Source organism: Pholis gunnellus (genome assembly GCF_910591455.1).
Source record: "Pholis gunnellus genome assembly, chromosome: 17".
Classification (NCBI taxonomy): domain Eukaryota; kingdom Metazoa; phylum Chordata; class Actinopteri; order Perciformes; family Pholidae; genus Pholis; species Pholis gunnellus.
The window spans coordinates 19171813-19198860 of record NC_136544.1 but is presented as its reverse complement, the minus strand read 5'-3'; the positions used below and the strand labels follow the sequence as shown (position 1 = coordinate 19198860).

The 27048-nt window shown below is 43.6% G+C and overlaps 2 protein-coding genes across 5 annotated transcripts in view; one reads left to right on the top strand and one right to left on the bottom strand.

Moving 5' to 3' along the window:
* The window catches only part of epn2 (epsin 2), a 55570-nt gene that overhangs the window by 3519 nt on the left and 25003 nt on the right, over positions 1-27048 (top strand). The window lies entirely within an intron of this gene.
* On the bottom strand, positions 475-27026 carry grapa (GRB2 related adaptor protein a). 4 transcript variants are annotated; one of them, XR_013767464.1, is made up of 6 exons: positions 26750-27026; positions 21092-21189; positions 19917-20036; positions 8915-9083; positions 837-1726; positions 475-798 (listed from the first exon to the last, which is right to left on the bottom strand). XR_013767464.1 is itself a non-coding variant. In XM_079176897.1 (5 exons), the coding sequence occupies exons 1-5, from the start codon at positions 26825-26827 to the stop codon at positions 1541-1543; spliced, it is 651 nt and encodes a 216-aa protein (XP_079033023.1). In that variant the 5' UTR covers positions 26828-27026; the 3' UTR covers positions 475-1540. The 4 variants fall into 4 exon arrangements, 2 of the variants coding, with proteins under 2 accessions (XP_079033023.1, XP_079033024.1); XR_013767465.1 differs by having other exon boundaries at positions 770-798; positions 829-1726; XM_079176897.1 differs by having other exon boundaries at positions 475-1726.

The following is a 27048-nucleotide window of genomic DNA, read 5'->3' as shown; positions in this document are numbered from 1 at the left end:
AAATGCATAGAATTCATTCTGCGTGATTAACTATTTGTTGCACAAAGATCATGGAAAATGTCTTGAAATAGCATTTTACACATTAAATGAAAAGGTTGTTTGTGCATGAAATTTCATTCCGTGACATCGTTGGCAAAGACGAGCACAAAACGGACTTCATTGCACAATGTGTCACAAAGTGCAAATCTGCAACTTTTTGGCAGACACGGAGGAACAGTGACCTTAATTTGAAATGTAGGAACACAATGGACTCCCTGTATATCTGACATACAGAGAGGCTCACTCTTAATAAACCTTTGTTCCAGTGGCTATGTTTACATGCACACTCGTGTTATTCTGCACGTAAACGTAGCCACTGTTTCTCGTCGTTTACGTATTATTTTCACAGCTGATGTGTTCATATTATTTTGTGTACTCTCGTATATTGGTGGTACATTTCTACAGACAAATACTTAGCAAAGATGTGAATAATGTGAAAGCGGTAAATGTATCACTTTATTTAAATGATTGGTCGTTACATGTGGAGGAAGACTGGTCCAAGCTCTTACCGTAACACATCAGATGTGGCTTTCTTAGACTATTTGTTGCAACAGGAACAAAACCTTTTTACAATGTTGTATCTTACTTGTAATATATGTATTCTAGGATTACACATGAATAAGAATAAATACATGGAAACAAACAAACAAACAAATTTAGTTGAGGATATTACATTTTACGCTGTATTTTTAAAACAAAGTTCATCTCACTGGTCACTTTAACACAGTGATCTCCTTTACTGGTCCACAGAGCACGAGGCTGCACACACACACACACACACACACACACACACACACACACACACAGACACACACACACACACACACACACACACACACACACACACATGCATTCAGGTTCCTTTAGCACACAAATACACATAAATAAATTTTGCAGGTTTACATGTGTTCAGACCCACCTTTTACACACAAACCCCCTCAACACACACACACACACACACACACACACACCCGCCCGGCGAGAGAGGAATCTGCTGTGTCAACACAATGGCTCTCTGTGTCTCTCAGCTCAGCAGATCTCTTCGTGGAAGCGGCGGCAAAACTCGTCTTCAGCGGAGATAACATCCTCCACATCCTCCCGTGGGCCACACACTGTCAGGTGTGTGTGTGTTGCTTTTATGTAGCAGCACCGGTGCTGATACGCTCTTAATAAATGTGTGTGTAGGCTTGAGTTCTCCACAGTGTGTAGGTCCATATCTGTCTATTCTTTACATGATTAAAGAGAAAGTGGAGTTGTGGGATCAGGTGGAAGCGATTGACTAGTCTTCAGCAGCTGATTGGACAAGGCTTGTGATTGACAGGTGGCACCACGAGGGGTAATGGGAGGAGTCAGTTACACGATGAGCAGTTCGGTTGCGGCTCCGTCAGTTCTCCAAAAGTGAATGGGGCGAGTGCACAGCAGGGGAGCAGTGAGAGGGGGGCGGGGTCAAGGCGGCTCGTTGATGAGCCAGTGGGCGTGGCCGTGTTTTCTGAGTGACAGGTCATGGGCAGTGGTAAATGGGCTGGACGTACTCGGGGGGGAAGTAGCCCACGTGTCCGTGGCAGCGGCCCCTCCAGCGCAGCGAATCGGAGCAGTCCATGAGCTCGATGACGTCACCGCGCAGGAAGCGTAGCTGGGATGGATGGTGGGGGGTGAAGTCGAAGAGAGCGTGGGCGTGATGGGGACGCTGTGGGAGGAGGAGGGGGGGGGGGGGAAGAGACAGTTAATGAAAAGTTTCCTTCACAAGTTTCACACACAGTCCATGTTATAACAGCCGAACTCTTCACTTAAAGGGGAACAACGCTCACTTCAAAATGGTCTCATTGCTTTTTTTGCAACATAACTTAATGGTACATACACAAAATAATACGTGAGGTCAGTGGTTACCAACCCCTGTGCTGTGGAACGTTATAAACCCAATAACACACACACACACACACAGACTAAACACAGCACTCTGTATGAAGTGTGATGCTTTACGGCGATTCATTGCAGGGTGAATTGCTTCCAACTCGACCGGCAGATGCTCTGCTTTTCTCTGCCTCTGTGTTTTTCTTTGCGTTCACTACAGTAGAGCCTTTCTTCTCCCCTGATAGCCGGCCTCCTCTGATCTCTGATGACTCGCGAAGCAAAAGCAGTTTTAAGAGCAGAATAAAAGCGTCTATTTTAAGGAGAGCGTCTTGAACTTAACTAACCTCTCAGCTGTCAGCTGCACTCCCACAGAGAAAAGTGGAAGCGATATGAACGGGGAGTGAGAGCAATATTGTATTTTTTTGTTGTGTGTGTGTGTGTGTGTGGGTATCTATGTTGCAATTCTGGGCTTTATTGCCGTGGACTGCTTTGTGTTAGAGGCCCAATATAAGGGCGTACAGTCACACACACACACTAACCAGACAGCAGGATTAAGAGCGTGAGACACAGACACAATGTGTAAATCCCACAAATCTATAAAATCCTCACAGACTTATCCTTTATTGTTCTGCTGATCTCGTCTAGACGTCTTATTAGTTTCTATGCACCCTCTTCCTCCGTACTTGGATGCTGTGAGCATGTGCGTGCAGGCCTCTATTTGCTCCGGTGTGTGTGTGTGTGTGTGTGTGTGTGTGTGTGTGTGTGTGTGTGTGTGACAGCACTGGGGAAAACCCATTCATTTTTCCACGCCAGCTCGTGAGGAGCGGCAGGTCTGGGGGGAGAAATGCGGTCCGCCGGTATCACGCTGCGCTCCGCTGCCTTGTGATCAGCGTCCTCGTCAGCGGGAACAAATGACTCCGTAACACCGATGGACTACAGCTCTGTAGTAGATCTGTCTCTGCACACACACAAACGAGGTCTATAAGGCCTGTTTCCAAATGACAAGGTGTCAAAAAGAGTTCAAAGTTTAGCATGTACAGACTATATATATATACTGTATATATATATATATATATATATATATATATATACTAGACCAACCATACCATAAGAGGAACAACACACCCAGATGCATGGACTCAGATTAAGTTTTTAAGTTTGTCTCTTTGAAACTGACCCATATAGTCAAAAACTATTTATTTAAATGTGTCATATAATATTTCTGTGAAACGTTCACAGCACACGGGGTTGAAGTCAAGATAGTTTCTCTGTAACCCTGTTTTTTAATGCCTTCATTTAATAATCTAAAGGTCTGAAGGGAGCGATGCAAGAAGTCGTTTTTCCTAGTTTGTCTGCTGTTAGTGTCGCTGCCTGACACTTGTGTGAAGCGGAGATGAAGTGGCGTGCTTGTAACGGAAGAAATGGCCGCACTGTTAATATTTTAGATAGACGTAGAGCATACACTGCAAGGCTGCAAAGTCACGGAAGTTAGGAACGTACGAGGTGAGAAAAGGTTATATGCATTTAGAAAATAATGTCTTGTTATTTGTCTGGCGCCGTAATGTGTGTGAGTGAAACATAATGGGGTGAGGACTGTGTTCAGTGAGAGACATTCATGACGAAGCCCCACAGATACAAAGACCAGCTGACTATGACTTTATATAAAATGACAGTTTGGATCCAAGCTAAATATGCTGTTTCTAATCTGCAGACATACCTACAGCGGAATAAAGACCACTGGCTGCAAGCGTGAAGTAAATGTAGGATGTTTGTACGATGTTGTCTCTTTGCTCTGCTGCCAGACTGAAGATAAAGATTTAAAAAGCCTGTTGCAACACATTCAGGTGAAATTAAAAACACAATCTATTTCATTAAAGATCTAGATTAGTCTTAGTATCTAAATTAGCTGCAAAAAGATGAAGATTTAGATCTCCAAACCAAAAGATTGTGACATCATCAAATAGAGCTTTGCCTTTGCTCAATCATTCTTTATTTGTATTGTTAAAATAGACTCGATTTACCCCTTAAAACGGTTATTAACACAGCTGCAGAGTGAACGAGGCTACAGATATAAAGGTATGACTAACATGAGATGTGATGTGGAATGACGGATGTATTTTAAGGCTACAAAGCCGTGCAGGTGAACTTGGCGCCCTCGGCTATGGGGCGCGTTGTGATGCAGATGCACTTCACCTCGAGGCCGTGACCGAGCAGCACGCTGACCTACAAGTACAGGAAAAGTCACAGTCTGCATGCTGATGTTGGAATATATATAGATGACCGTGGCCAAATCCAGATTACAAGATTTGCAACCCAACAATGGACATTCAGTGCAGTTTTTAAGACTGTATATCATCATGCCAACTTGGCAAGCAACCCGTATTAGATTTCTAAATGAATATAGAAGAGCAAGGGGGACCTTTGACCACATTGTGCAGACCTGAAGACTATAAATCACTCTGATGTTCCTGATGTAACATCTTTATTTCTGAGCTGAGGTAAATTCCATTTCATGATATAAAGAGAGTTGTTTTGATGTGGGACCTGTCACATCACAGGGTGATGGGATGAATATCATGAACCACAAAAAGGAAAATGATCTGTTACTAAAGGTGCGCCTTTACGCTGAGTAGCAGTGCAGTAATTCATTTTGTCAGGAGTCCAATACGGAAATAATTCCGCTGAGGAGACTTCAACGGACATGTCACTGACGCTCTACATGTATTGTTTTCATTTTCACATCACTTTGTTACCGACTGCAAAGCATTAAAGCACATTTAGAGCAGTTATTCCAGCATGTTACGTGCTGAGTGTTATTACTATAATGGAGCGATTAGACGCAGACTTGTGAGAACACAGAAAGAGCAGCTGTGAGGATGTGGGTGGGCTGCTGAGTACCGCTACAGAGGAACACCAGACGTTGAGATATGGTATGAAGAGGCACCAGTGACCGCTAATACCTGGTAATTCATCCAGAGTGCCGGGGCTAATTCACTAACTTGGTGCGGCATCACATTAAAATGTAATCGAGAGAATAAATGAAGTATAAAACAGCAATGAAATTAACAAGCACAGACATTCTGTCGTGGTCTTAAATCTGCTTTATAACAGCAATAAACAGGAAAAGAGTGCAACATCTGTCTGAATTCTGTTTCCCGTATTCACACTTCTTACAAGTGTTACAATGTTTACTTCTTCAGAAATCATAGCAGAGCGATAGATCCAGTGTTAGTAGTGGAGAGGATGAGTTGGATGAATTAGCATTGTGAGCGGTTATTGTTATAATGCTGTTATTACTGTACGCGGAGGTCATGACACCAGCTTCTCAGTCGAGAACAGAAGACAGATGTTGGTGGTGCACCAACAGAAGCTACTGTATGAATATTTAAAAAATCCAAATGCTGAGAAAGAGCTACTGTATTTTAGCTGCTCACATTAAAGAGATTCAGACTGCGACAGTATTTAGGTCGCACAGATTTTCATCCTCCCGTAGGACCGCCGTCGTTATCTCCCGTTTAACTGCCATCACAACGCCCCGAAGCAAAATTGTTAAATCGCACCTGCTCCAGCTGCATTTGTGCATGAGACTGTTTAGGTGTGAGGCCGGATGTTACCAAAGCAAGAACTCAAAGCGAGGCGCTGCTTGGTGAAATAAAAGGCTATTTTTAGGATCAAGAACCTGTCGTCCTCATCTGAAAGTCTCCCGCTCCGCCAGGTGAATTACTGCAGCAGTCTGGCTGCTCAGCCAACCGTCCCCGAATAAATCGCGATTATGAGAAAAAGACCAGGCCTTCGTTTTATTGCAATAACCCCAGTTTTCAAAATAGTTTTTTTTCTCTCGAAAAAATGAGTCGGCGAGACGACCAAATGCTGCTGACTTATCCGCCACGCTTTACTCCAGCACGCTTATACAACAGCAAGCAGAAGAAGAGAGGGGTGAGACGGAGCAGACTTATTGAAGTCAAGCTCACACATCACAGAGATCGATACGTGTGGATCCTCTTCTAAATACGATTCAGTACGGGCTCAACACATTTCAGGTTTTCAGATTTTCTTCAAGCGTGCGCTGATGATGTGGCCGTGAAAATATTGAACTATATTGATATTTTGCTATATATGTTTTTAAATCCTAACCCTTTTGATCTATGCATTCACTCTTTTTGTATTTCATTCTTTGAAATGCACGAGTATTCCAATGTGCTGCCTTTTCAGAATACCACCTCTGTCTGTTTGAAATGTTTAAAGAATACCTCCTGGATGATGTCATAAACACAGGAGGATGTATGTGTATGTGTGTTTCGCTGTTGTTTCCTCCCTCAGTTTAGTTCTATTAAAAGCATCGACCTCTACACTCTCTCACATCTTATCTGATCACCTCAGAAAAACCACAAAGCAGCAGTGGCTGGCTGTCTGCAGGGCCAGCACCTCAGATGTCAATGCCTCTTCACTGCTTTTTATTTACACGCTGTGCAGCGAGCTGATAGTTAAGAGCAAGGTCTGAATTTCCAGCAAAATGAACCAAAATGGTGACAAATAGAGCCAATCTGCAGGGATCGTGTGCAAAAACAGGTGGCAGCAAAATCTGGAAGTTGTGCTCATCAGTTGCTTCAGGCTGATGCCTTCTGAACGAGGGTGTTAACATTCTTCTATACTCATTAAAATGGCTCCACACTTTTAACGGAAGACAAACACCGAAAGCAACTTGGTAACTGTTTTTTTCTTCATTTGAATAAGCAGCTCTGCTTTTAGAATATATTTTCCTTTTCCATGACTCCCGGGAATACCTATTACATTGCAGTCGCTTGTTTAAAGTGATTATAAACCAAACAGCTAATCAATGATGATTCTGTATCATAGATACTGTTAATAGATAAAGGAGTGACTTGGAACTTGTCTCTCAAAGACTTGAGACTTAACTTGGACTTGTTTCTCAAAGACTTGTTACTTGACTTGGACTTGTCGCTCAAAGACTTGAGACTGGATTTGGACTTGTCGCTTAAAGACTTGCTACTTGACTTGGACTTGTCGCTCAAAGACTTGAGACTGGATTTGGACTTGTCGCTCAAAGACTTGTTACTTGACTTGGACTTGTCGTTCAAAGACTTGAGACTTCATTCGGACTTGTCAATCAAAGACTTGCTACTTGACTTGGACTTGTCGCTCAAAGACTTGAGACTGGATTTGGACTTGTCGCTCAAAGACTTGTTACTTGACTTGGACTTGTCGCTCAAAGAATTGAGACTTGACTTGGACTTGTTGCTCAAAGAATCGAGACTAGATTTGGACTTGTCGCTCAAAGACTTGTTACTTGACTTGGACTTGTCGCTCAAAGACTTGCGACTGGATTTGGACTTGTCGCTCAAACACTTGAGACTTGACTTGGACTTGTTCATCAAAGACTTGCGACTTGAATTGGACAAAGCATAAAGTGTTTAAAACTTTAACACAAAAAAGTTCAAGTCATTATATATTCATAATAGCGTATTCTCAATCAATACAAGTCATCCTGATGAGGGGCATAAATGTTCATACCAAGTTTCAAGGCAATCCATCAAATAGTTTGTTCAGCTATTTCATTACTAACCACACACATCAACCTGCACGTTCTGCTCCCCGATGACTGACGGCCTATATTATCAGGTGCTTCAGAAGCAGAAAGACACTAAACAAAACATGATGTGATGAGTATTAGCATGCGGCTTGTGTTACTGTGATGCGAACATGCTTGTCATGTCAGCATCGCTGTGGATCACATCCCTCCACAGCGAGCGGGATCGCCTGCGGGATCGCCTCCCGCTCCCAGGGAGCACTTAACATGCGACGCCATACGCGTCTGCATAATGACTTCTCAGTAGGCCACAACAACGGCTTCTCCCCCGGCGGCAACATCATGGAAAATACCTGTCATTTAGATTTTGATCTCACTAATCCTGACTGAAGTTTGGGATACGCCTTTGGGTAACACGCCTTCTTTCACCTTACATTGAAAACATGATAGAGGGTGTTGTATGCTGTACAGAATGTAAAGCCCCTTGAGACACATTTTTGATATGCAGCTGTATGAAAGAAGACGCTTTGACTTGACTTGAAAAGGTCATAAATGTCGTAGATGAGAGTAGAAACCTCAACCCGGCTCATTAGGAGTGTAAAGCACTGTGGACGAAACACAGCTAACTTATATGATATGTGGCAATCACAAAAATCTGTTTTCTATGGAGCTGCGGCGCTCGCTCCCTCTGGCTCGCTGCCTGAGATGACTGATTTGGTTCTGCTCCAAACCGACGGCAGTCCTGTGATCTTTCATTGCGAGCTGCACCTCTACGTCAAACCCTGCGGCCACAGTCACAGACCCATACATTTTCCCATAGCAATGACAACAACAAAAAAAACACAACACTGGTAGCACGTCAAAGCCACGGAGAAGTGAACACCTGGGTAGCTTATGTCTGTATAAAACACACACACACAACAGGTCGACCGTGTGGAAAAAGTCTCATCAGATACGAGAGGGAAGATGAAGTAGACGGAGAGTGATGACAACAGATGCATTTTAAATGGGTTCGGGAGGAGATTGGAAATTGTTATTGCATAAGAGATGCTGTGGACTTAGGTGGATTTTTTTGGGGGGGAAGAGAGACGGAAACAGAGAAACACGTTATGCTGATGTGATTTTGTGTAAAAAACTAATTTCTCTAAATTCTAAACAGTTAAAACTTCCTCAAATTTGAAATATTTAAGGGGGCAACAACACTTGACGCTGTCTACAGAGTAATGTTCCAAATATTAAACATGTATTCTATTATCGTAAACTACATGTTCTAAATCAAAATCATCAATATATTCACATTTAAAAGAAATTATATTTTCTTTGTGAACCTGCATGAACTACTCACACAGGAAGGACTTTAAACTCTGTTAAAGTACCGATTAAATTGTCTTTTGATAACACGTTTGTGCTCGTTGCTTTGGAGACTAGTTTGAGGCAGTAGAAATGCATGAAAGAACTAAAGAGTCACGTGCTCACCCTGGCGAAGTGCTCGGGGTCTCTCAGGAAGACCGTCCTCTCCTTGGCGATGCTGTTGCTGTGGTAGAACTCCACCAGCTCGTTGAGGGAGGAGAAGACCTCCTCCCACACGTAGTACTGAGAGCAGCGGTCCTGCAGCACCTTGAAGTGCTGAACGTGGTCCCCATAACTGCAAAAAAAAGGAACAGAACGAGAAGTTAAGAATGATTTCTCATCTTAAATGAGCATCTAGGGTGGGTTGATATGGAACTATATGATTCAGTTCATCATGGATGTTTGACCGTGTAAAATGGAAAATAACTCGGCCACTGCATCAGCCATTTACTCTCAGAAGCACATGTGCCATGTCGTGCGGTGAGGAGATCTTGAGCGCGCTCTTCATGCAACGTCACGATGTGTAACAACAGCGGAGACGGACAGACGGACGGACATAATCTGGTCGTCCCCGGGTCACTGCTTTTTTTTTTTTTTTTGCACCACAGTAAATTTGGACCGGCTTCGGGTCGATACCGACAGTCTTGGCCTTCAGTGCTCAACGCCGCCCCTTTAACTCGCACAGCTGTCAGCTGCTGGGGCCCGGCATGCATTCCTGTTTGTTTGACTCCTCAAAAAACACACAAGAGAGCAGCTTATTTCCTTTTTTTTAAATTTTCTTTTTACATTTTGACCAATTGCACAAAGTCCAGAGTGAAAACAGATGATGAGACGACACCAGAACAGATAAAACAACACAGGAGTGGACAGATTGAGTGTGTTTGTAATATTTTGGAATTAAAGAGCAGCTCATGACATTTATGGGTTACTCTGTGAGTCTATAAGGGAGTCTGTGCAACGCAGATGATGTCGAACAAAACACCCATTTAGCCCGAGAATCATTTGTCACACAGCGTAATATATTTCACGTCATATTATTGATGGATACTAGGGCCGAGCTCCAAACGATAATGACATAAAGCCGGTGGCAGGAAACAAAAATAGCCCCAGTGCTGGAGTGCATGGCTCGGCGTCATGATTAAAAGAGTTTGGCCGGTGTTCATTGGCAATCACACCTGCTCCCCTATCCGGCTCCGCGGTGGTTGCTAAGTAACTTGCCAGCTTATCTTTAGAAAATCTGGACACCTCGCCGTGATCATACGGTTATGTAACTGCATACAATATGCGGCGGAAGTCAACGCAACTCCCCCGTATTTCTTAACACATCACATGAGTAGGTGTGTGTGTGTAGGGCTTGTGAGTTAATGATGGTTAAAATATCATATCCCCTGTTTGGAGAAAAGAGGAACGGCGTTCTCATCGTTTATTGTGACACCGTTGGTGTTAAGCTGTATCAGATTCCCATAAATGACGAGCCCTTCCTGCTAGAATGAACACAATGTATCCTCGTTGAACTCCTCCTCGATCTCGTCCGACTGGCTCTGCTCCAGACTCGGAGAGAAAGTGAATGAGCTTCGGCTTGTTTTTTTTGGCAGAATATCTTTTTTCTCTGTTCAGACGCTGAGCTCTATATGAACCAGCGGGGCTGACTCCCCGATGACTGGATGGCATTCAGCTGCACCTCCACCTCCACCTCCACCCTTCTTTCTCTGCCTTTTCCAATGTTTTACCACTTCTGTGTCCTCGTTTGCCTCTTCTCGCCCTCACATAGTCGTCGTCCCCCCCCCCCCCCCCCAGAAAAACAACAACTATGAAAGTGTGATGAATTGTAAAGAAAATAGAGGATGCTTTTTAGATGAAAAAAAAAATGAATTCAAGCCAAATGTAAGTTGTTGTTGACACGGTGCCCGCCTTTGAACATGAACTCATTCTGTGAGAGCAGCCGTGCTATCTGTCTGTCTCTGCCTCTGGGTCTGTATTCCCTCTCTGATATCTGACTTCTATCTAACTTTTCCTTCCTTATCTCGCTCTCTCTTGTTATCTGCTGCACTCCGTCTCCATCGCCTCTCTTGACTCGTCTCCTCGTCTCCTCGTCCCCTCCACTGAGATCTTCTCCGTGAACGATCTCTACCAGCCCCCCCGTCACTGACGCCGTCTGCTGCGCCCTACTGGCTGGGCTTTGTTACTGCCACCAGCTGTGCAGCTGTTTGTCCAAATGTGACACAAAGCAGAGAAAAAAATGAAAGGGGATTTCAATTCTGTGGAGGTGTAGATTATAGACAGGATGCAGATAGGTCAGGTGCTCTCCCTTTAGGTGATCTACGACAGTGTAAAGTAGAACAAAACACATCAAACGCTTGGGAGGAAGGAAAAGGGAAGCAACACTTCTATTAAGTTGTGCTGCAGCCTGTTCACCACATCTACTTTGCATTTCCTGCAACTCTTTTGTTGCACTGAAATGAACCTGAAACATGTAGATTTTGTATGTTTGGCATCAATTTTAAAGTATAACAAATTTCCAAGTGTAACAAAACAAGCCTAGCTTATATTTATATGTATGTGTTTAACAGGGGGTTAGCCCTATTTCTTGATAGATATTTCCAAATCCTCCAGTTAACTTTTAATAACATAATGCATGCGACCACAATCTCTGCTATGAAAACTCTAACTTCACTCAATGTGCGATGCGATAAAGATGACAGAGAAAGATAGAAAGATGGATTTTGTTGCTGTTTTCAAATTTGTACGAGTTGGTTTTCACACGGTGCAAAAAAAAGGAAAGTTTCTCCATAAAATGGACAGATCTGTTGTAAACTAATACCAGTTATTAATAGGAACACCATTGAAACTCTGCACAGGCTACCATTAGACTGGCAGCTAGAGGTGTTACTGTATTAAACAAAACACAATATAACAAAAAAACACATTCAACGTGTCTTGAAATTTACGCGAACATTTTATTACAGATACTATAATGACAGTGAATGTTTGGGTACCTGTCTGTTAAAGAGTAACTCAACCATCAAGCCATGTTTTTCAGCTGAAAACTGACGTATATGGATATTTAGAACCGTTGTTAATGGATTCAGGTCCACATTTTAGTGCAAATTATTTCAATTCTACACATTTTGTTAAGAATATGCAAAGCTACCTTCCTGTTGGTCTTGTAAACAAAGCTTTTTTACGTTTAGCTAACATGCATCATTCAGGATAAGAAGTTACCTTGTTACATAGTTACTAATGTCTCCCCGTTCCTGCGAGGACTAACATTAGGTTGGCACATGTTGGGCAGGTGAGCGTTTGACGGCTCTCCATTAAATAGTTAGCTAGCAAAACAGCTACACGCTTAAGTTAGCAGTTAGCTCTGAGTCAGAAACATAACGCCAGATTTCTGTGGTTTAGTTACTCTTTAAACATTGCTTTAAGACATGAGACAAAAAAAGCAATCCAAAATGTGTAATCCTGAATCTTGCATATCAGTTCTGCATGTAGTGTCAACAGTAAACAACATTTCCTGTCGTGTCTCTGCACAGCTGACCAGAATCGCTTCAAATATTTATTGAGCAACACTTAAACTACAACATCTTCACGCTCAATTTGTCCTGCAGTGCAAAACACAACCCCACCTCTGCACCGCGAGTAAACTAATGCACTTTGATATTTAGACACGGGGAAATGGTAGAAAACACCCGACTACACTGCTACTATCTGAGCCTCATCACACTGAAATCCTTCTCAGGCGGAGATAAACTGCTACATGTAAATTCACAGGATCTAGATCATGAATCACCTCCTACACGCTGTTATCAGGTCATATAAACAATGGAAAGTGTATGATGATTTTACAAACTCACTGAGAGGACAACGAACACAGTGTGGTGAACCAGGCTGGTCTCGTAGTAATATCTATATAAATCATGTGCTGTAATTCATAGATGAATGTTTTCTCTTTATATTATCCACGTAATCTTGAAGGAGGACGTATAAAGGACCGTTAAATCACACAAGGGGCGGGAGTATGAGGGGGATGGGTCCAGCAAACAGCCCTCTTCCAGCCAGAAGACCCGCAGTTCAACGTTGATGTTTTTGTCACGTAATTTGCATACTTCAGTAACGGCACACCCGTAGTTAATTAAACCCAAACTACGATCTTTTCTTCAACCTATTTTTGCCCTGACCTATACTAAGTATTTCACAATGTAGTCCTGAATCTAAACTAAACTAAGCAAAAATGAGGGGTAACTTTTCCTAGGATATCATATGAGGATACATTTATACTAACAATTACCAACAGTGAGCAAGAGATGAAACGGCGCCAACACGTATGACGAACGCCTCGAATGTGACAGCTAGCAGCAGTAGCATGAAAAATAGCATTATGGAATGGGGGCACTTATTTTGATAATCGCCAGATAATCAGTCATTAACACAGATTCAGATTATTAGTCCTGAACGGCGGGCTCAGGACTGACCTCGCAAGACTGGGTCTGATTTAAAACATTAGATGACGTTTTCATCCATGAAATGCCGATTTTTTTATACATTTGGTAAAAAAATGTCAATATTAACACGAGCATTGCTGTTTTATCACAGTTCAGTCATATCGCTTGTTTTATAGATTAAAAAGAACATTTTAAAAGTGTGCAGTCACTCTTTCATTTCAATTTAATTAGAGACATCAGAGAGCCAGAGTGCATCACACCGAGAGCATCTGTCTCAACTTGATCACACACACACTCCACACACACACACACACACTCCAAGTGCCCTCTCATCTCCCTGATCCAGTGTAATTAAGGCCCACAGCGATAGAGAGATTATTTTCTTTTTCTAAAAGGAAACGGGCGAGAGAGAGAGAGATTAAGAGAGAATGAGAAAGATTGAAAGAGAGAAAATTAAATGGACAGAGCGCACAGAGAGAGAGAGAGAGAGAGAGAGAGAGAGTAGATGAGAGAGAGAGAGAGAGTAGATGAGGACAGAAGTTATTTATAAAACTTTTGCTCCGCGCCAGCACAATTCAAGACGCATGAAGGTCATCCGTCCATCTTTCTCTCGACTTTCTCTCCATCAATCTATTCTCACTTCCTTGTTTTCTCTGTCTCTCACCCCCCCCCCCCCCTCTCACCCGTATCTCTAATCTGCTGTTCGGTTTCTAAACCACTGCAGATGTCTGGAATACTTCACACAGCCACGCTCACACCTCCAGCTGTCAATTTAACTCTGTGACTGTGCGTGTGTGTGTGTGTGTGTGTGTGTCAGTAACTGATGGTCGTGTCAAGGGGTTATCAGAGTGTGTGTCAGCCCGTGTGCGTGTGTGTGTGTGTGTGTGTGTCCGTTATCTCGTGTTTCACAAGCCGAGCGTGTAGTGTGCACGTGAGTGATTGAGTGAGAGGTTCATCTCCTCCTGCAGCATCAATAAATATTCGTCATCAACTGTTAGATGCGATAGATGGATGAGGAGAGAGGGAGGAAGTGTGTGTGTGTGTGAGGGTGCTAGGATGGAGCGAACGAGGGGAAGGTTGATAAAAGATGTTTGGTGGATGTGGCAATTTAGCCGTAAGTGTGATGGCGGTTCAATGAGGAGCCTTTCAGACGGAGATGATATTTGGCCTGAGAGAGAGGGAGAGTCTCCGGTGATCATCATAAATAAGACGACCAGCGACCTAAACAAACAGGGATGACACCTAGAAAAGCAGAACTGTGTTTTTTGCTTTTGAAAAGATAACTTTTTCAACTCCATATGCTGCGAATTTGAACCATGAAGCCGTTTGTGTTGGGACAAACTGATGGGGTTGGTTTCAGACCGCTGTCATTGGTTGAGATACAGGAAGCAGGAATTAGCAACATGGCAAAAGGAATTCCTGTGATAAATATAGTTTTGAGTGGTTATGTAATTGTTTCTCCGAGCCAGAGATGCTTCAAGGAAAGACATAATCGGTTTAGTTAAATCTCAACAGAGCCACCGCTAAGTAACGCTAAGCTAGCAAACCCTCAGGCTAGTCTAAAGCTATAGGGGTAAATTATTTAAGCCAGGAAAACAAAAATGACTTGAAGAACTTTTTCAGTCTCGTTCAACCTCGCAAAATGAACATGTTCTACCTCACTTATCCTGCCACGCTGACTTTCAAAGTTCAGACTAGCCGAACCAGCCCGCAGCGTTTTTGGTTACGCTAGTTAGCTAAATGTCTTTAAATATATTAAGTATCCACCTGGCATACGACCGCAAGGCGGTAATTCTACTTCTCTCTGAATACTGTTTTAAATGTAAGTGAACGCTGCTGTTCGTTCACCAGACTTCTGTCACTTTGCGTGTTCATTTAATGAGTCTGTTGTGTTTCCTGTGTGCTCTTTATTGACCTGAACCACAACCAGAGGGCAATTCAATTATTTATTGGAGAAAATAATCACCAGATGTGCTGATAGTGGAAGTAATTGTTAGTTACAGCCTTAACTGACCCTTTAAGTTATCTGTGTGTTTATAAGTCTACATGACATATATTTTGAAATGTGAAATTTGGTCGGTTTAACCGGCCAAGTGATCAACAACAGCTTTAATCGGCTTGTCTAAAAACAAGCCTCACACAGTGTTTTACAGGCCACATTTCAGAAAAGTTTGGTCTCAATTTGAACCATCCACACCCGAGATGAATAAATCTTGACTGTTTGGGAGATGAGAGGGAGATACACCTGGAGGAGATCTGCTCTCTGCTGACTTCACTCTTCTAGTTGTTTCTGGGTTTCATCAGCTTAGCTCTTATTTCTGCTGTGAGGAGGGAAGGAGGAGACCCTCTGGAGGGTTTATCTCCCAGAGGGTCTGGCTGGTCTTACTTCAGCTCTGTCAATATGAGAAAACAGTGGAATCCAAAAGTTAAATCATGCACCTCCACCTGCTATTAGCTCTCCCGTCTCCTGCCTATTTTATCTGCAGTCGCAGTCTCTCTCAATTGTGTTTTGGTCGCTGAACTGTGCTATTCAATCGGTGCCACTGAGCTGTGGTGTAAGCTGTGAAAGCCTGACAGTTAATACAAAATAAAAAAAGGAGACCGGTGCACTTTTCTTTTGGTTCTAAACGTAGAAGCAATGATGAAAGCCTATACGGTGACTATGAAGCTACAGAACAGCAGCCGGTTAGCTTAGCTTAGCACAAAGACTGGAAACAGGGGGAAGCAGCTAGCCTGGTTTTGTCTAAAGGTAACAAACCTATAAGACACAGCGTGTTAATCAGTGAACTTGCTAAAATATAAAAAATGTTTTGTTGCATAACTTTACTGGCTCACTTCTTCACCCTGCCATGCACTTATTTTAAGCTCAAAGGAGATCATGTAGCTGTAAAATAAGCGTATCGCCGAAAGAGTCGGGCCCCTTTATGGTTCCTCTTTGGAGTAATGACCCCGATAAGAGACTAATTATGACAAGGAAGCTGAATGAACGGCCCAATTCAGCACTTTGCTGTAAGAGCCATCAGCCACTGGGAGCATGAGTCGGTGATATCTGAGTCCACGTTCCGCGATGAAGTGCTTCGACAGACAAACGGCAGCGCAAGCAACAGACCTCCGTTTTCCCTTCTCATAGCTGGGTGACATATACGTTTCAAATATACCTGCAGTGATATCATATTCATCGTCACACTAGTTATTTATATGCTTAAACTATTGTACACACAAAGTTTCTGACAGACATTTGGAAAAAGACAAAGGCAACAGGAAAGCCATGTGTGCGTGTGTCTTGCGTTATTCTCCAGTCTGCCCCGCATGTTCTCCGTCTGCTTTCGCTTCAGCTATACTGATTTCCTAGAGCAGGGGTGGCCAACCAGTCAGAGACCAAGAGCCACATTTTTTACTGTGTTACCGCAAAGAGCAACATCATACACATGGGCACACATGAACATCACCCTATCCTTTCCTCACACACACACATACCTTTGCTCAGCCAGATTTATTGTAAATGTCACACACCAATATGATAATGACAGAAATTGACTCCTAAGACCACAGGCCAGTCATTTTCAACAATGAACATTGTGTACACCAGGGGTGTCAAACTCATTGTCGCTCTGGGGCCACATCAGCATCATGGTTGCCCCCAAAGGGCCGGTTGTCGGCGGGGGGGCGGGTGCTGCTGCTGCTGTCACATACGCTGGTGGAGGTGTGCGCGGCGCGTGCGGATCGGGGAGGAGCTCCGCCTTGCGCGATACAACGGATATTTGTAAATTGTCCGACTTTTACATTTTTACTTAAAGCGGGGCTTTCAAACAGTCCGTCTCGGCGTTAAATGGGTCGACGAGGAACGTAATCTGTGGCCGCACATGCGCGTTTGACGAAAATACCGTATTTAACTCAAGCGAAGCGAACACGAACATTAAAAAAACACAAATACAAACTTCGATATGAACGTAAGAGCCGCATGAAACCGGGCAAAGAGCCGCATGCGGCTCGCGAGCCGCGGGTTGGCCACCCCTGTCCTAGAGTGTCATTTGATGACTGGCAGAGACGGGTCGTCGTTACGTTCAGCCGTGGGTTTTTGCGTGTAGGTGGAAGGACTGATATCGACGATTGTGGCCGAGCGTGAGGAAGGAAGTGAGATTTTCCATTTGAGAGAAAATTAAAGTTATGTCCCTTGTCAGCGAGAGTCTAAAAAATACCAAATGCTGCCTTTTATCTATGTTGATATACCTCAGCTCTTGTTCTTTTTTAAACTGGATCTATATTAGAGCATTGTGGAAGGCTCAGACTCAGAGGAGACACATCTTAGGTGGAATCTGCTGAACCTTGAAAGCCTAGCTAAGCAAAATGGATTCCTCATCTCTTCTCTATAAAAGTCTAGGTTGGCATCACTTTGCTCCACTTTCCAAAAATAAGCTACTAAATAACCCATTGGGACAGTTTCACTGGCATAGTCTGAAGCTGGTCCCCAGCCACGCATTCTTTCATAACCACCTTTGACAAAGTATTCTGAACGGAGGCTGCACTTAAACAGGAGCCCCTCCGGTCCGTCTGCGAACGATAACTCTCTAATTCAGACCACAAAAAGCTTTTATTCCCAATGAAGACTGATCACCTTCAAGCTCCCCCGGTCTGAATCACTGTTGAGGACTCTGCGGTTTAGTCCTTGTTATTTACCTGAAGGTTTCAGATACCTCCGGGAAATTCACATTCTGCAATGTCGAATGTTTTACCGGCGAGTTTCAGTATATTCTTGTACACTCAATATATCAAGGCCTACATAAGATATACACATAAACAAATAAAAGATTGATTTGATTCTATTGCTGTCCAATGAGAGCCATGTAATGTATCTTCATTGGCTGAATAAAGTCAAGGATTAAAGGAGCTATATTTAACATTTAAAGCGTTACTAAAGCAGACAACAGCTATTATCTCTGTAAAGATATAGACGAGTAACGTCTACCTCAGCAGAGAATGAAGTCGCTCTCCCTCTGTGTGCTGTTATTGGAGCTTCTCCTTGCTTTGCTGACATAGCCGGCCGTGCAATGTTAGCGCCGCTAGCACCGTTAGCTGCGAGCCGCCGGCTCAGCCGTCGCCATGTTGAGAGCCGTTGAGAGGCAAACAAAAGCTCCCAGTCTCGTAGATAGCATGTTTAGCTGTTCCTTCTTGGCTGAATCAAGCTCTTCAAACCTATTAATTAGCTGATTATGTGCATCGTCACCATGACATCAGTATTTTGAAAGCCCTGTGGTCCCCACTGTGCATTTCTTCATGATAGGATTGGATTGAAGAACAACGCTATGCTCAATAACCCGTTAGCTGGAAATGCAACGCTGGAACAAATGAACATAAAAGAGGTAACAGGGTTGATTATTTATTAATTTTGTACTAATATAATTAGCTATCACAACAACAACATGTCATGGTGACACCCAATCCTAGACTTTAAGACCGTGAAATACTTCCATGATGGACTAAGGTGATTAAAAGGTGCATTCTGTGAACCATGGTGCCTCTCCTTGACATTAAAGTGACAATTAAAACTTTGCATCACAGCCAAATTATCCAAGTAATAAAACATGGAGGTGAAACTGACCCTGATATTTAATTCAATTAAAACATCACAACTTTATATTTTAACCTTCACAGTGTTGCATGATCTCTTAACAGGGTTTTCTGTAGAATTAGGAAAAAGAAGTCCCTTTTTTGGCTCCATTGGTGGCTGTGAAAGTGGATCACATTTTCACGGTCTGACGTCAAAGCCGGACCGAGCCGAGCTCCCACAGTTGCCGCTGTCAGGACGTCTCCTCAGACGGGAGAACTGTCAGCACACAACGACCGCACACACACACACACACTTACACACACACACCTGACCCAATTTCCGAGCTGTAACACCATCCAACAACAGCAGCCAGAGAGGAATCAACAAAAAGACCAAAAAAACAAGAAGCATCAAAATCCTGCCTCTCTCTTGGCAGACCTGTTACATACAGCACCTCCCTGCTCTTCCTTCCTTCTTTTCCCCCCTCTCGATTCCCTTAATGCCGGCAACTTCCTTCCTTTTCCTGCCTTAATGCTTCCAAAGGCCTGTCTTAAATCCACTGGGAGAGAGGTATCATGCCCAAAACAAGCCACAAATCCAACTCGTACTCATACAGCCTCTGCAGAACCAGAGAAGAGCCCACCCTTACTCCCCCCCCCCCCAGGAGCACAACACAGAGCCTCAGCTGCATCCCTGACCGCCATCCCCCCGACAAGACAACCGATCGGCCCCATCAGCAGCTCCAGATGCCGTGGTGTGCCAGACGGGATTAGCTCACATCAGGCCAGAGGGGCTGCAGATCCTCTTACCCTCCTCCCCACACCAACCTCCTCTAACCCTCTCCTCTTCTGCAGGAGGTCCTCAGATCCCCCGCCACCAACGTAAAGCTTCCACTCAACATTTAATTAACGATCCAACGAGGGACGACAACGCTGCGTGAGCAGGGGACGTGTGCACACAGTATATGTTTGCACAGATCTGCTAATTGAATTAGATTGCATTAGAAGAGATGAGACACTTTAATGATCCCTGTGGAGAAACAGGGCTGCTGCAGTCATGGGAGGATGCATGGAGAATAGGAATCTAATAGTGTTTAGAGATCAAGTTTTGGACCCTTGAAGAGTCCTGTGCCTCCTACCTGACGGACATGGAGAACTCTCCAGGGGCGCTCTCACTCTCTCGGACCAGAAAGGCCCCGCACTCCCTGTGTCGGAGTCGACTTTCTGCCACACCGCGAGATATACGACCGGCAAACCAGCTGGAAGCAGGAAAAGAAAAACAAGGAGCAAATAAGAAAGAAGTCATTAATTTTGCTCTTTTACGCGTGTGAACCGGGTTGTTCTGGGGGGTCTGTGCAGCTACGAAACAATTTTACACACATTGAATTATTCATTTGGGTGTCTCATAACTTTTGATGTTTCTATTTTCAGTGGAAATGATGAGACTTTAAAAGAAAAAAGCAGCTCTGAACTGTACAGATCAATGCTGACAGTGACATAAAACAGAGGTGGAGTTGGAGGAAAAAGTAAAATTAGCACATTTGTGAAGTTATTTTTAAAAAACACTGCTAAATATGCACGCGAAAACAAAAAAACAGTCAGTTGTCAGCTGTGGAGCGTAATTAACAGGGCCATTTTCTTTCTTTCTTTTTTCTTGCTCATTAGTCTCGCTTAGTCGAGCAGTTTGTTTGGAAGCAAGGTTTGCAGGAGGTCTGCGCTCTGCACTCAGACTGATGGCTCAAATGAGAGGAGAGCACATCCGGTACGGAGGCGGCATGATGGGACTCTTATCGCGGTTAAGGTCACGGGGTCAAGAATTCTAGCTCTGCGAAGAAACGTGGAGGAGGAAAAAAAAACATCACTCACGACTTCTCACGCTGAGCACAAACTTAACTTAACGGCTCCGACTGGACCACATGCGCCCGTGTTCATTAACGAGCCAGAGCTGCATCAGTGGCTGTGCTGCCGGTTTGGTGTGTTTGTCGCAGTGAAAAGTAGAGCCCAGCTGGTGTATGACCATCTGATGGAGATACGGGGTGTACCAGCAGCTTCACTGTAAACACACACACACACACGGCTGTATCGTGTGTGTGATTACGTAAGCCGGCGAGTGAGTGTGTCCCTTTGGGGAGGCTGCCTTATGCCGTTATGAGTGCAGATGTCCAAAGCAGAGCAGAAAACGCCCAGAGCGGCACACACTTACTCATGAGCTGTTTAGATAGACCAGTGCTTGACGTGTAAAAATGTGTGTCAAAAATAAAGTTGAAGAAGTGTGTATGTGTGTGTATGTGTGTGTGTGTGTGTGTGTACTTACGCGTGTGGTCGCAGGTTGATGTAGTTTTTTGGCACAAAGCCTTTCCTGTTGTGGAGCTCAGCTGTGTACCAGTTAGGATCATCCTCCATGTTGGTGATCTATGAGCAAACACACACACACACACACACACACACACACACACGGATGGATGAAATATTGTCCATAATGATGTGACGCAGCCTATTACTATCGGGTGAAAGGCCACTATCGTTTCTCTCTCATTGGCCTGTGCGTCCGTCTCCCGGGCCCGGGCCTCTCTCCCTCTATTATCCGCTACAGTGGCTTTCATCCGTCGATGTGTTAAGCGAGGCCGTCCGCTCACTCAAACGTCCGAGGCACGCGCTTTATTGGCGAGTTCAAAATGCCACATGAAGCCCTTCATGACTACACACACACATGAGGGGCAGGCAGACAGATCTGAACTGCTTTAACCCTCGCTGCTGCTGCTGCTGCTGCACAATAACTCCTCAGCTTCATTTGCAGTCAAACAAGAGGCCGGTGGTGTTTAATTAATGACTTTAGGGTGTAGAAACAGCAGGGTGATGAGGCCAGCCTTTAATTGTGAGAGACACGCTCTCACCTGATATGCTCCAGTTTGACTGCTTTAATGTTTACCTGTTCTATGCTGCTGTCTCTCTTTGGTCTTGTAGCTGTTTTGTTTCTGCTCTGCTGTCATTTTTTATATTCAGTATTCTAATCCGGCTGTGACATTCCTTGACATTTAGATTTTTTAAGCTGTTGTTTGCTCTGCTCCGTGTGCAGTGCTTTATAAACCCCTTATTTTATTATTTGATCTCCCCTACAGAGCTAAGCTTCGGCACTTTTTTATTTTTTTATCACAGTGCTGCTGTGTTTTATCAGTCAAACTCAAATAAACTAAATCACAGACATTAAAACTGACAGCAAGCAGAGCGTGAAATACAGTTAAACATGTACAACTGAAATGTATCCGGCCCTGATAAAAGGTAAAAGTCTCCCAAAAAGTTGTCCTGTCCCCTGTCTGCCTTTAGGAACTTCATTTCATGCACCGCCTGCTTTAATGGTGTGCACGATCGTACGTGCATTGTAAAATGTGTTGCAGGCTGTGGAGTGATTAACTGCTCTTAGCATCAATCATTGTTCAATCACAGAACTGAATGATTGCCCTTTCACTCAGCTGGTGGTTTCAGTGCCGGCCAGACTACGTTTCATTCGAATAAGAAGAAATCCATCTGAACGAATCTCTTGCTATATTTCAAACTATTTATTGCAGGGTTAAAACATGTCTGACTGTCACAAGACGACCGTAATCACACCGCCCGGCTCAGGGCTCCGTTAGACGTCGTCTTTTCTAAACCAAAATCTGAATTGAAAAGTATCTCCTCCCTCTCGTTTCCTTGCTGCGGTTACACTTTGCCGGTTTACAGATGCATCGACAGCTCTTGAATTTGCATTAAAATCAGCTTCTCTCCTCCTTATTCTTGTTATTCTGCTTCATCGCTGCCCGATTGTTTATTAACTCAACAATAAACAGCATAATTTTTGTATTTGCTTCTTGTGAAAGAACTCAGTCGAAAAGCTTCTGAGCTCAGTTTAATCCATTATTCATTTATTTCCTCCCCATGTGTGTTTGGGATGTATATGTATAGGATGTTCATCCACGACCACCCCCACCGAATCAGCTGTGACTGACTGAGCTCCCCATACCGATGGATTTAACATTTACATAATGAACCCTTAAAATAACTATTATGCTATAAGCCCTTAATGCATCAATGAAAAATACATCTCCAACGGGAACATCTGCACCAGAGTGTAAATATCTGAAGACAATCAACGAGGCTTAAACAGGTCAGGTGATTCCCTTTGGCCTCGAGGCCCCTAGTCAGGCACTCAGAAAGACAGCCTTTCTGGGCTTGGGTCTTCTTTGTCACTCCAAGGAGGGTTAAAACAGGAGAATTCACGGCATACCGTTGGTGTACAACCATAGACTGGATATGAGAAGTACGTATTCACCAAGACGTCACCCATTGGTTTGTGGACTGCCGTTATGAAGCCTCGAGTTCAGCGCCATCTTGGAATATGGCCGTTGCCATCTCGGTTTTTTTGCAACCAGTGAACAGCGGTAGAGACCTGTCAATCACAGTAAGCCCACCCTAAATCATCCCCTGCTTTATGGTCTGTTTGACTCTAAATGGACCATCATTTACTAGATGAACATCATGATGTATTGAAGAAGACTTGAAACTAGAGATTGAGACCATAAACTCATGTTTACAATGTTTACTGAGGTAATAAATCAAGAGAGAAGTAGAGTCATTTTCTCATAGACTTCTATACAACCAGAGGAGTCGCCCCCTGGTGGTCAGTAGAGAGAATGCAGGTTTTAAGACACTTCTGCTTTGACTTCACTCTTGAGAACCGGAGCTTTCCACCTGAGGCACAACACATGCGAGGCGTCCGCAGGGAGGTTTTCATGAAAGCCTACTTAATTGGTGAGAATTACAATTCTGCAATTATAGAAAATATCTATCGCAAAAGACCATTAACAAATGTTTCTATTTAATAAAAAAAACTTCCGCTACCATCCATTCAAGCAAAATCAAAATGTTCTGTCAGAAAGAACCCAAAGAGCATCTGAGCAGACGCCATCCCTTTCATTTCTAGCACCTTCTGCTGTAACTCTCCAACATCGCAGCTCCACTGAAAACTGCTGGGCATTAGTAAGACATTCTAGTGTTAATTGCAAGTGACAAATAACTGTCTGACCCCCCGCAATTTAGCTATTAAGGCTTTCAGGGGGTCTCAAGTGTTAATCAAGGGGTCTGGGACCCAGCAAGACCCCCCCCTGTGTTTCGCACACTGGTCATACCCCCCCATAGCCCAAGACCGCGTTCCAGCCTTCATTCAACAGGCCTTGTGTCACACCAGGAAGTGAACAAATGAAATAGTCGCCCTTTAGCACCCGGCAGTCCCCTATGATATGAGTCACTGCCAGTGACGGAGGATTTAAACTCCAAATTGTTTTATCTAACTCTGAAGCTATTTTTATCATTTCATTAGGAGTCTACACTCTAGTCAGCCTGATAGATCCGTTTCCAGATGTTCCCCAATAGAATGATTGGGGACAAAACCACCAGTAAGTGACGTGGACTCAATTATGAGCTGTTTTAGATGATGGGCATTTTGCGTGATGCCGTACGAGTCGTGGTGAAGTTTCAACGCTCCGACCATCTGGCGCCGCCAGCGGGAATGAACAAATGTGAGGAATTATTTAAAAGTACCGCTTGACCCAAGTCTGAACCGGAGCTGTTTGTCTGGAGACTAAACAGCAGTTGTGTCCCAGTGGGAAGGAGAAAAGAGTTCAGTGTGATGCTGCAAGATATATACAGTGTTGTGTCACAGTTCACCCACCAAAGAAAACAACTAATCACATCATGATTTACAGGAAGGTTCATAACACCCAAAGACTGATATCTGCACATAAATACTACAGCAAGTTAAGAATCACATGTATTCACTCTGAGAAGGCTCAGACAAAGAAAAACATGATGCCACCTCATGTTGACTGCATCATACATTGACTCAGCAGGAATGAGATGCTGCTTCATTCGTGTGTCGTCTAATATTGTAACAAGAGTGCGTCTGGGTTGAATAATATACCCGTCTGCTGCATAAAATGACCCGCAGGCGTTATTATCATCTTTGACATATTCAAATACATGTCACGGGGTTATTTCGTGACGACGTCTTTCCCTCCACCTGGCTCAACTATTTCTACCTTCCAAACCTTTTCTCAGCATGCCTTTCACAAACTAATAATATATATGCAAGTGGCCAAAAGCAATACCACAATGAGAGCAACAGCCGCTCCTGAAACTTGTTCTGCAGCAGCACTACTCTCTGGTCTACTGAGGCTGAACCCCGTTGGAGAAATGTATCTCCGTGTCTTTGTCCGAGCGCTGTACGTGGACGTGGAACAGCTGGTGCCGTATAGCGTAAGTCTAGAGAGAAGCTCTTGCTCTTTAATTCTGAGGTTTGCTGCTGATTGTCTTAGAGGGACAATTTTCTACTACAGTGATTTCCAGCTGTGCAGGAACTATCTCAGCGCTGCATTTGGCCTGTTATCCATTAGAAAGACACAACAGCTGTAGCTTTAAGAGAATGTTTGTTTCGCATCCGATCAGAGATGAGACCAGTTTAAAGGAACAGTTTGTCATTTTTAGAAAATACCCTTACTTCTGTTTTTGTTGTTGCGCCAAGAGTTGTATGAGATTATTGAGACCACTAAATATGAAGCTACAGCAAGCAGCTGTTAGCTTAGCTTAGCATGGAAACGACAGACCAGAAACTCCAGGAAGTGACTGATGACGGCTAAGAAACGGTCCTTCACGTATTCATGGGACAGCTGTGGATGGGATATCTCAGGGACGTCTGGAGGGAATTTTATTTAAATGTGGCACAAACGTCCACTTGGACTCTGAAATGTATTGATTCGATTTTGTCCTAACTCGATAATTAATTTGCTAATTTAGACACACAAATGTCTAATTGGATAACATGATGAAGTGATGACATTTTATATCCAAAAGGCCGACTTCTTTGGGTCATTTTTGTTTTCTGCAAAATCACTTTTTTGGCCATAATTCAACACCATAACTCAGGAACAGAAGGGGAGATTATGACCATGTTTCACATTTGGACAGCTGCTGAATCTCTGGTGTAGACTCATTGTTTAGAACTTCGGTTGAAAATGTGTGAAAGCATCCAAGTTTTAGAATGTCTAGCTTATTTGCAGCAACATCCATATTTGAAGCATCGTCTGCCATTTTGTGCTCTATCACAATCAACGTTATTGGCCAAGCATGTGAACACATTTTGCACCGCGAGGTATACTTGAATGAGTCCACCCGCTTCGCTTCCTCTCCCTGAACGACCACCAGGACAGCTTCAGGTGATGACGAAGCTCTCTATCAGTCCTCTGCACGCCTCTTTAACAACAGTCTCTCAGGGAAGACATGATTCTCTGGAATCGTACATGTCAGTTTGATACCTTCCATTTCACCAAAAAATACACCTTTTATTGTAAATTTCTTCAAAGCGTGCACTATATATTATATACACATATATTACATGAGCAAACTGCCACTTGACTGGTTGGAGGAGGCAGACAACCTCAAGTCACTATAGTTTACGTTCATTCAGCGGGCTTTAGTTGTGCAGGTAGGTGGGTTTTGTTAGCCTTAGATGAAGCCAGTTTAGCTCTTTCTTGATGCTAAGCTAAGATAGCTGACTACTTATTCAGCACACAGACATAAGTGTAACTCTGCTCGTTAAGAAACTAGAAAATAAGTGTATTCCTTTATCGTGGAAGTTTAAATAACATTTTCCTGTCCAGAGTTCTTAGCGTGCCGATCCCTTTCTCAGTCAGAAATGTCTGTAACATTCAACGCAAGTTCAGGCCGTCGATTGGCTGGGTTCTCATACAGTTCCTTCTTTTTTTTAGCAACAGCAGCACCTGGATACCGATAAACTTATAATTGTTGTAATTATCACAGTGGAGGCAGAGAGAGAGAACCATCACTCTGTTCTGAGGCATGTGCTGTATGTTTGTAGATAGATAGATGGATGGATGGATGGATGGATAGATAGATAGTGGAGAAAACAATTATTTCTTACCTTGAGCAAGTCCCCCTTGTTGAAACTGAGTTCATCACCCTCTGTGGCACGAAACGTATACAGTGCCACTGCTTCCATGCCGAAACCTCCCAACACACTCACTCACACTCACATACACACTCCACAATCTGGGACCCCCACTAATGCCCCTGGCACAAGGGGGGGCAGGGGGGGAGGAGGGGAGGGAGAAATGTTTAAAATAAAACAGGTGAAGGAAAAAGGAGGCAATGAAATAACAAGACAGGAACGAGGAGAGAGAGAGAGAGTAGAAAGAGAGGAGAGGTCTCGTCCGTCCGTCC